The sequence below is a fragment of the Mus caroli genome, unplaced genomic scaffold (assembly GCF_978045245.1).
Source record: "Mus caroli unplaced genomic scaffold, Mus_caroli_1 scaffold_3, whole genome shotgun sequence".
In the NCBI taxonomy this organism is placed as follows: Eukaryota; Metazoa; Chordata; class Mammalia; order Rodentia; family Muridae; genus Mus; species Mus caroli.
In genome coordinates, this window is record NW_028227258.1 from 65,342,017 (window position 1) to 65,352,708 (window position 10,692).

Genomic DNA, 10,692 nt, shown 5'->3' on the forward strand with positions numbered 1-10,692 from the left:
AGAGAATATCACAGATAACAGGTTCATTTATTCTGAGACTGTAATTCTTTTTTTTTTTAAAGATTATTTATTTATTTATTTTATGTATGTGAGTACACAGTAGCTGTCTTCAGATACACTAGAAGAGGGCATCAGATCTCATTACAGATGGTTGTGAGCCACCATGTGGTTGCTGGGAATTGAACTCAGAACCTCTGGAAGAGCAGTCAGTGCTCTTAACCTCTGAGCCATCCCTCCAGCCCCTGAGACTGTAATTCTAACTCTATTTTTTGTTTCTTTTCTTTTTCTGAGGCTGAGGGTCCCATGTGGCTCAGGTTGGTCTTGAACTGATCTCCTTGCATCCATCCCTCAGGATTACAGAAGGCATGAGCCACCACATCTAGATTACTTATATTTTATTTGATAGTGTCTTGAAATTGTGTTTGGGAAAACAGTGCTGAGGTTTAATTTAGAAATCCTTTTCCTTTTTCTAAAATAACCACATTGCTAAATATAAGTAAAAAAGCATTAGAACATATTTAAAATAACCACACGTTCTCCAAACCATGACTTAGATCCCTGTCCAACTTTTTCTTTTAGTAAGACTATGAGAGGGGGAAAAAAGTGTCTGTTCTCTCGACCCTAATCAGAACTAGAGTGCCCCCTTGCGACTCCTCTGCTTCAGTCTACAGGGTCCTCCTCGCCATTGGTTCCTTTTACAGTGACTTGGTGCAAGGGATGCTAAGGTCTGTCTGTTGGTGACTCTCTAAACTCTTGACTTGCTTTTTTCCTTCCTCAACGTTTCCCCAGTTTTCTCAAGGAACAAATAAACGGAAGCCAGATAGAGCCATAAGCTTGAGGATCAAAGATCTACTCTGCTCTGTTCCCTGCACTGAGAATCAGAGTGAAGGGTCCTAAGGGCCCGGAGCAGAAAAGTCAGGGACAAGTTCGGCTATGACCTCTAGAGTCTTGGCGGGCTGGCATCCGAGCTGGGAACGTGCGTGGCAAGTTATGTAAGAACCGGCTGGAGAAGCCGCGCGGCGGGAGCCCCGGAGAGGACGCGGTGTTCCAGCCGCAGTCCCCACCCTCCTCGCCCAGCAGGGCAGGAGGCACCCAACTTGGTGGCGAGGAGGGGAGGATGAAAGAGTGGGGAGTCACGAGGGCGAGCCGCCGACAAGGGAACGGAAGCCCGGCGTCACACGTCCGTTGTCACACACGTTGCGGACACGAGTTGCTGAGGGCTCCCACGTGCTGCGCCCGTGCGCGGAGGCGCTCAGAGGGGCCCACGTCCCGAGGCGCCACCTCCGTGGCTCGGCCCCGCTCTGTACACTCCAGCCGTGCGTCTCCCGCGCAGTGCTGTCCTATTTAAGGCTACGAGCTCCACCCTTTTTCCGCCCCTTCCTTAATTTTCACTTTTTTCCATCCTCCTTTTTTATCACCCGAGGAGCCGCATGTACGGGCGGAGCATGGACTGCTTCCCTTCCAGCCAATCACCACTTGGCTGCCTCTCTATTGGCCGAGCCCCCGCGTGCCGCAGCAAATGGGCTGTGAGCGTCTGCATCAAGAGTCACGTGTTGCCGGTAAACTATCCAATGAGAGCACAAGGTCTGTGTACGCAGGGGGAGGCACGTGCAGAACCGCACGTGTCTGGGAGGGGGAAGGGGCGGGACCCACAGAGTGAGGCGGAGGTGGGTCGGCTAGACCCGCACAGACAGTGAAGGAGCTGCATACCGACCAGGGCTGAGCCGACAGACCCAGGTAAGCGGACGAGAGCCCAAGTGCTCTCCGAAAGACAACCCGGATGGGGTGGGCATGGAAGACCGCAGATCGGGGTGTTGGGAGGTATTGCATCACCTGGCAGGCGCGACCATAGACTGACCAGCGCAGTGCACCTGACGGTGAAGGATGCGAAAGCGGTGGAGCCGGGTGTCTATGGGGCCGGTACTCTAGGGACCTGAGGTGGGTTCTGGTGCGCAGAGCAGCCTCTAGCGGGTGCCGTTTTTAGGTCGATAGGCTCCCTATGAGGTCTGGCCGGGAACAGCCCAGAACTGCAGGCTGAGGGGAAGGTGTAAAGTCGGTTATTCACCGTGAACCCAAGGGAAGAAAGGCTGTGTGGGGTCAAGAGCTCTGCGTGGGCTGGCGGTCTAGATTTTGAATGCGGCTGGAAGAGCAAGTTTTTTTTTTTTTTTCTTGTTTCTATTGAGAATGGAAAAACAATAAAACAAAGCGAAAACCATGTTACTCTGTTTAGAATGCCCCAGTCTCCCAGTCCCTTTCCTAATTCTTTGACTCTGATTTCAGACTCCCTCGCTTTGCTTTTCAATTGCAGGTTCTGATCTTTGGTACTACGGGAGCTGCTCTTCAGCCCCTCTCCTGCTCCTGGACCTATGGATTCTCCATCTAGTGTTTCTTCTTACTCCTCCTCCTCTCTCTCCCCATCATTTTCCACGTCCCCTGTGAACAGTGACTTTAGCTTCCCTTCTGATAACGAGAGGGAGGGCAAGGGCACCCATGAGCTTAGGCCAGACACTGTGGGTCAGAGAGGAGGTTCCAGGCCCAGTCCAGGCCCTATCCGCCGCAGACATCGACCCAGGGTTTCTACAGCATCTCATCTGGAACACCAAGGATCTGAAGTCAAAAGATCAAGAGACGGTGAACTGGAGATCACCCAAGGATGTACTACAGAGGGAGATCTGCTCTTCGCTCAAAAGGTAACAGAAAGCAGAAAAAAGAGTGCAGTGGCAAACACCTAATTGGTTGACAAGGACCCTAAGATAATGGTCTTGGCTGCCAGATACATCACAGCAGAAAAACCACTGCTGGTCTCAAAGTCTTGTGCTGTTTTTCTACAGTGTAAAGAACTCCAAGGGTTCATACGGCCCCTCACAGACCTACTGAACGGACTCAAGATGGGTCGCTTTGACAGAGGTAATAATCTGATTAACTAATTACATTTCTGGGGGTAGCCCCCTTGTCTGAGTGAACTCTTACATTTCTCTTTGGGACATGGGCTATTCTGTTTGCATCTGTAACTTAATTTCTTCATGTGAATTCATTTGAACCCCATCTGTCTCTGTCTTTCCTTTACATTTATCTCAGTCCCCACCTCTGCTGTTTCCCTCAATGCTGGGAGGGAACCTACAGCTGAGCTGCGTACATCCCACACCCTCTAATCACCCTCCCTCTTTCACCCTAGGATTAAGTAGCTTCCAACAGAGTGTGGCCATGGACCGGATCCAGCGCATAGTGGGTGTTTTACAGAAGCCTCAGATGGGGTAAGTCTCCCTCTTTCCTTCCTCCCCTCCTTAGTATCTTATTGAGGGAGGCCTGTACAGTTCTCCCTGTTTCTTTTTTCATAGTTGACTTTAAGAATATCCGTTTCTTCACAGAGAACGTTACCTAGGCACCTTGCTGCAGGTGGAAGGGATGTTGAAGACTTGGTTTCCTCACATAGCTGCCCAGAGACCATCCTCCGGAGGCAGCAGGCACCAGAGAAGCAAGGTATGCCCCCAAAGACCAAGGGAGAGACTGGGAGAAGACCCAAGCCCCGACTGTCTGGAGAATCTCTCCCTTCCAGTTGCCTTCCCTTTTCTCTCCCAGGGAAGGGCTGTCTGTCTGACTTGGCAAATTACTGTGAGTTTTAGATTTCGCCTCGATGTTGGCTCTATTCTGTTGAGATCTCACGAAATTTACCCCTGCCCTCCTGTCAAAGCTCATCTACTTCCTAAAGGCTCCCCCCCCCCCCCCCCAGTTTTTTCGAGACAGGGTTTCTCTGTATAGTCCTGGCTGTCCTGGAACTCACTTTGTAGACCAGGCTGACCTCTAACTCAGAAATCCACCTGCCTCTGCCTCCCAAGTGCTGGGATCAAAGGCATGGGCCACCATACCTGGCTTACAGAAGGCTTTTAATCTGGCCAAATGACTCACAAGAAGATGCCTCCATTTTTCTCTTCTTGACCTCCCCCCAAAACCCTCCCCCTCTCCATCTTTTGACTTCTATCAACATAACTTTAAACCTTACGTAGTGGGTTTCTCTTTCTTTCTCCCTCTCTTTCTTCTTTTCCTTTCCTTTCCTTTCCTTTCCTTTCCTTTCCTTTCCTTTCCTTTCCTTTCCTGTTTGTTTGAAAATAGGGTTTCTCTGTGTAGTGGCTGACCTGCAACTTGCTCTGCAGACCTGGCTAGCCTTAAACACAGAGATGCATGTGCCTCAGCTTCCCGAGTGTTCAGATGAAAGGTGTGCACCATCATGCCCAGCTAAATCCACTATAGCTTCTAGTGATATGAGAATGACTGACTGAAAAATTAACAGGATCATGCCTCATAAAGAACTAAACACGGGAAATGAGACCTTTCATCACAGAAATTAAATGTCATTTCAATTTCTCTGCCTGGTGGTGTGGTCTATGAGACTGCTTTTCTGCCACTTAGTAGGTCCTGGGTTTGATTTAAAGAAGTCGAACAGGAATCACTGTATAAATACTGAGAGCCATGGGACTCTTTTTTTCTTGTCTGTTTCTAGTGGCCTCATACTGTCTGTTACACAGAGTAGCCTCCAACTTTGTGCTAGGTAGATGGGAGCATTACTTGATTGCTGAAATTTTTACTTCATCATCACCTGGCAGAACACACCTGTTGCACAAACGTTTGTTTGCACTGTACAATGAGTCCTCAAGGAAAGCAAAGGTCTGTGCTTAAGTGAAGCTCATGTGTAAACTTGGTTAACCCCTGGTTTTGCATTTCCCATTCTCTAGCACTTTCCCAGCCACCACGGTGACCCGGGGGCTGCTTCTCCTGCACCTCTCCTAGAGAAGATGGGCCAAACACAGCTGGGACGTTTAGTTTTGAAACCAAAGCAGTCTTGGCATCTCACAGGATGGCCAGCTATGAACCTCACCTGGACCCATAGCACTCCAATTTGTAACCCTCCCCTCAGTCCCCAAGGCTCCACCTCTGGCCACAGCCCCAGAGGCCCTGGAGCCAGCATTGGTGTCATCCTTGTCCTCCAGAAAGGAGCACAGCCCTTCACCCATTCTGCCCCGGGCACTCCGGTCCCACCAACTCCACTGTCTCCTGTCGTTCCTGGTGATCTGAAGAAACTGCCTGGCGAGGAGCCTCGTTGCCACAGTTTGCCAATAACACTGCCATCAGACTGGAGTTGCATCCTCTGTCCGCCTGTCCTGCCTACCACAGACAGAGAGATGACTAAAGGACACCCAGCGCCACAGAGGATTAGCCATCCCCCAGTTGCTCCGAATCCTCAGCCCTAACCCAGGCTCTGCTACTTTCCCCTGATTCCCAATTTGTATAAAGTATGTTTTATGTGTATTTTTTTTTACTTTAATGTATTTGTGGTGAGGAAATAGAAATCCTTTCTGATTAAAGACATTTTTTACTTAAACGCTTTTCTTTTCTTTTTTTAAGATTTATTTATTATTATATGTAAGTACACTGTAGCTGTCTTCAGACGCACCAGAAGAGGGCGTCAGATCTCATTATGGATGGTTGTGAGCCACCATGTGGTTGCTGAGATTTGAACTCAGGACCTTCAGAAGAACAGTCGGTGCTTTTAATCACTGAGCCATCTCTCTAGCCCACTTAAACACTTTTCTGACTATTGGAAATTGAAAACTTTGAGCCCAGAGTACCATAAATATCACCCACTGAGCAACTGACAAGAAGATAGGACAGATGTGACCACGCAAGGTAGAGCTGGGTTGGGAGGTGCAAAACCTGTGGGGGAGCACAGGGGACTCTTACAGGGTCAGAGCTGAAGTGTGCTTTCTTGTCTGTTCACACTCAGAAACTAGTAGCTTTCCCTTTGTGTCGCTCTCTCCCTGTGGAATCTCCCAGCTGGCCAGACAAGCAGGTTCTTCAACTCTGGGACACTTCTGCTTTGATGGGAGCTGTTGATGCTTGGGGGTAAATGTGTATGTAACCTGCTGCTGCCTTCAGAAGAGGGAAAGCCCAGCCACTGGGGTGCCAGTTTTGAAGAGAGCATAGTGCCCTAGAATTGTCGAGGTCAGGGTAGGAGGACTCAGAGTCTGGGCCGTATCGCTATTCAAACAACTGTAAGTGCTAAGTGTATGCTAGGCCGAAGAAAGCTACTCAGATGTTACTAACTGAAGCCCATGAATGGATCTCCACCCTTGTCTGTGTATTCCTTTCTTTCTATTTGTCCTAGTTTCTACCAAAACCATTTCCTCTCTCATCCTCGCCTTCCCGAGCATCAGATAATTTTGTCTTCTTAGTCACTGGTTCTCAGCTACTCAGCATGCTGCTCAGTAGTCAGCTTCCTGCCATTCCTCAAGCCCAGCGTTCTGGTAAATAAGTCACCTCCCTTTATTTCAGAAAATATGACCTCCTTTCTGAGGCAAACCTTTATTTGTGTAGGTCAGGGTGGCCTAGAAATCAAAAATCAAGGTGATGCTAGTTCCCCACAAATTACAGCGTGAAACACCACTCAGCTCCATTTATGATTTTTTTTTTTTTTTTTTACAAGACAGGGTTTCTCTGTGTAGCCCTGGCTGTCCTGGAACTCATTCAGTAGACCAGGCTGGCCTCAAACTCAGAGATCTACCTGCCTCTGCCTCCTGAGTGCTGGGATTAGTGCTGGTATTAAAGACATACACCACCACGCCCGGCCTGTTTATGATTTTGATGGCTTTTTATATCTTATTTTTTGAGACAGGGTTTCACTGTGTAGCCCTAGAACTTGTCACACAGACTGGGCCTGTGTCTGCCTCCTGAGTGCTGGGGTTAAAGGAGGCATGAGCTGGGGGCTGGAGAGATGGCTCAGTGGTTGGGAGCACTGACCGCCCTTCCAAAGGTCCTGAGTTCAAATCCCAGCAATGGCATGGTGGCTCACAACCATCCGTGATGAGATCTGATGCCCTCTTCTGCGGTGCCTTACATATAATAAATAAATAAAAAATAAAAAACATTTTTAAAAAAGGAGGCATGAGTCACCATGCCTGGCTCATTTTATCATTTTATTTTTTAAGACTTATTTTTATTTTATGTGTATGATTATTTGCCTGAATGTATGTGCACCATATGCATGGAGGCCAGAAGAAGACATTGTACCCCTGGAATTTAGTTATAGACGTTTGAGGGCCACCATAGAGGTGCAGGGGGCCAAAATCAGGTCCTCTGCAAGAGAGCAAGCATCTCTTCAGGCTTCTGGATCGCCTTTTATTTGTGGAACTTGTAACTTATATTTGCTACCTATAATAATTAGTTCCCCTGAGTCACCAGTTATTGGCTTGCTGAAAATACTGCTTGAGTCAAAATATCCCCTTTCTTCTCTTTGCACTATGGTTCTGCTCCATCTCGCTACCACTCAGCACTAGGGACTGAACTCTCGTTCTCAGGCATGCTAGGCAAGGGCTCTACCACAAAGTCTACAGCCTCTATATTCACCGTAATCCCTCAGAGTGGTTTTTCTAGTACCTCACTACCACTGCAGTCAACTGTCTACAGCCCAGCTCACATTACTTTCATTCTGTTGCACCTTCCAAAGGAACTAATGAGCCCACAAAATCAGCACTAAAGTATTTTATAACATACCTTCCCCCTAATCAATAGTGAAACCCAGGAGCCTTCACAAATCCTGTGTGTATTGTATCACTTGACACTTAATGCTATCTTCTGAAACTTTCCTACCTGAGATCTTGTGACTACATACAGTCCCAATTCTCCTCTTACCCAACTGGCAGCACTTTCTAGGTTTCTTTTTTTTTTTTTTTTTTTAAAGATTTATTTATTTATTATATGTAAGTACACTGTAGCTGTCTTCAGACACACCAGAAGAGGGAGTCAGATCTCATTACAGATGGTTGTGAGCCACCATGTGGTTGCTGGGATTTGAACTCTGGACCTTTGGAAGAGCAGTCGGGTGCTCTTACCCACTGAGCCATCTCACCAGCCCACTTTCTAGGTTTCTTAATGGCTCCATTTCCACCTACCAGAGTGTGGGTGTGCTCTGAGGCTCCAGTCTTGGTTTCTCTCTCTCTCTATTCAATCATCTTATCCATCACCCTGGGATACAAAGTCTCTGAATCAAACTGTCAAGTTTACATGTAAGTTTCAGTAGAAGATCTCTGCTGGGCTTTTATGCCCCTCTGCTGCTCATAGAGTCAAGCTAGGCTAACAAGTGACACCAGGTGAGACCATCAGTAAACAAAATGGCCTACAGGTCTTTGGGGAAGCTTTGGGATTTAACTGAACATCATAAATCATCTTAACTTTGCATCATCTGTCCTAAGAAAGTAAACTGAATGTATGCATTTCTGCTGGGGAGTTCATTTGTATATTTGTATATCACTTATACAAAAAAATGACTAAAGGAGCCAGCAATATGGCTCAGCATATAAAGGCTCTTGTAGGCAAGCCTTACTGAACTGGACATGCAGATTCCACACCGTGGGAGGAGAGAACCAACTCCTGTAAGTTGTCCTCCTACCTCTACAGATGCACATAACTATGTAAGCTTACGCATACAGAGAGAGAGAGAGACAGAGACAGAGACAGAGACACACAAAAGTCTTTGTTGTTTTTTGATTACAGAGGGCTATAGAGATGCTCAGCCATTAAGAGAACCCATTGTTCTTGCAAAGGGCCAAAATTCCGATTTCAGTACCCACATGGTGACTCACAAACCTGTGTAATTCCAGTTGCAGGAGATCTGGCCTCCTATGGTGCACATACATGCAGGCAAAACAGTCATACATATACAATAAATCCAAATACTTTCAATTAGCTAAAAATTTATTAAAATGTTAGCATTTTATGGCTGTGGAGGTAGCGCCACACAGTGCTGGTGGTTTACGCACAAAGCCATGGGTACACGTGGATGTCATCTCAGCGCCTGGGAGGTGAGGCAGGAGGATCGTAAGTTGATGGAGGGCCATTATCAGCTACACATCTTCTTCTAAACCAACCTAGACCCTGTTTTAAAAGACATGTGGCCGGGCGGTGGTGGCACACGCCTTTAATCCCAGCACTTGGGAGGCAGAGGCAGGCGGATTTCTGAGTTTGAGGCCAGCCTGGTCTACAAAGTGAGTTCCAGGACAGCCAGAGCTATACAGAGAAACCCTGTCTCGAAAAACCAAAAAAAAACCAAAAAAAAAAAAAAAAAAGACATGTGAGGAACATTGGAGAGACTGCTAGGCAGTCAAGAGCAGTCGCTATCTCATCATAAGGATTGGAGTCAGAATCCCAGAAACCATTTAGTAAGCTAGGCCAGGGCATCCCACAAATCCCTATACAGCTCTGAGAGATCTGATGCCCTCTTCTGGGCATGCCCAGGAACATGCACGTGTACATATGTCTGCACATACATCCACACATGGGCACACAAGAACGAATGCACACGGGCTGGAGAGATGGCTCAGTGGTTAAGAGCACTCACTGCTCTTCTGAAGATCCTGAGTTCAAGTCCCAGCAACCACATGGTGGCTCACAACCATCTGTAATGAGATCTGATGCCCTCTTTGGTGTGTCTGAAGACAGCTACAGTGTACTTAGATATAATAATAAATCTTTAAAAAAAAAAAGAATGAACACACGCGTGCGCAGACACACACACACACACACACACACACACACGTCTTTAAAGTAAAAGACCTCGTGGGATAGCTCAGTGGGTAAAGGCCTCTGCCACCACTAAGCCTGATGATCTGAGTTCAGACTCAGATCATGGGACCCACCCAGTGCAAGGAGGGAAATAATTCTGGCAAGTTGTCCTCTGACCTCCATACATGTGCTATGACACATACACATGAACTTTTATGGGAGCTCTTGTACACATGTACACATGCATACACCTGCACGAGTGCACACACATGCATACAAACACACACACACACAATGACTCCTCTTCTGTTGATGAAATATATGATGTCAACATTTTTCTAGATATCTAGGCTTAAAACTTGGGGGCATTGCAGTTGGGCAGAAGGCTCAGAGGTTGATCGTGCTGACAGCTCTTACTGAGGACCCAGGTTAGATTCCCAGCACCCACAGGATGGCTTACAACATCTGTAAATCCAGATCCAGTGGATCTGATGCTCTCTTCAGGCTTTTCTGGACATCAGACATGCATGCAGACAACACCCCCCCCATATACATTTATAAAAACTTTTTTTTTCAGTCCAGTAAAAAAGAAAATGATAACAAGAGGAAAAGAGTTGGCTCAGCAGCTAAGAGCACTTGTTACTCTAGCAGAAGACCCAAGTTCAATTCCCAGCATGTACATGGCAGCTCTCAACCATCTGTAATTCCAGGCCCAAGGGATTCAGTGTTCTGTTCTGACCTCCAGGCACAGACATAACACACATACACATACATGTAGGCACACACATACATGTAAGCAAAATACTCATACACATATAATAATAAAATAAACCTTAAAATGAAAACAAAAATTAATGAATTATCTTTACATTATATCCCATTCGATTCTTTTTTTTAATATATAATTTTTATTAGGTATTTTCTTCACTTACATTTCAAATGTTATCCCAAAAGTCCCCCATACCCCCCCTACCCACCCACTCCCACTTCTTGGCCCTGAAGTTCCCCTGTACTGGGGCATATAAAGTTTGAAATACCAATGGGCCTCTCTTTCCACTGATGGCTGACTAGGCCATCTTCTGATACATATGCAGCTAGAGACACAAGCTCTGGCAGTACTGGTTAGTTCATATTGTTGTT

General features: G+C 46.8%; 1 protein-coding gene across 2 annotated transcripts; it reads left to right on the forward strand.

Annotated features, from left to right (window-relative positions):
• Window positions 1–1,647: 1,647 nt before the first annotated feature.
• Ciart (circadian associated repressor of transcription) lies at window positions 1,648–5,377 on the forward strand. Of its 2 annotated transcripts, XM_021157832.3 has the most exons (6): window positions 1,648–1,737; window positions 2,309–2,690; window positions 2,832–2,907; window positions 3,176–3,254; window positions 3,369–3,480; window positions 4,731–5,377. In XM_021157832.3, the coding sequence occupies exons 2-6, from the start codon at window positions 2,367–2,369 to the stop codon at window positions 5,244–5,246; spliced, it is 1,107 nt and encodes a 368-aa protein (XP_021013491.1). In that variant the 5' UTR covers window positions 1,648–1,737; window positions 2,309–2,366; the 3' UTR covers window positions 5,247–5,377. The 2 variants fall into 2 exon arrangements, with proteins under 2 accessions (XP_021013491.1, XP_085691780.1); XM_085835654.1 differs by lacking the exon at window positions 1,648–1,737 and having other exon boundaries at window positions 1,748–2,690.
• Window positions 5,378–10,692: the final 5,315 nt, after the last annotated feature.

What these genes read in the sequence shown, in the direction of transcription:
- Ciart (XM_021157832.3), top strand. Translation starts at nt 2,367, where the DNA reads ATGGATTCTCCATCTAGTGTTTCTTCTTACTCCTCCTCCTCTCTCTCC. An exon ending in GATGGGTCGCTTTGACAGAG is followed by an intron (nt 2,908 to 3,175) that starts GTAATAATCTGA and finishes CTTTCACCCTAG; the next exon opens with GATTAAGTAGCTTCCAACAG. An exon ending in TTACAGAAGCCTCAGATGGG is followed by an intron (nt 3,255 to 3,368) that starts GTAAGTCTCCCT and finishes GTTTCTTCACAG; the next exon opens with AGAACGTTACCTAGGCACCT.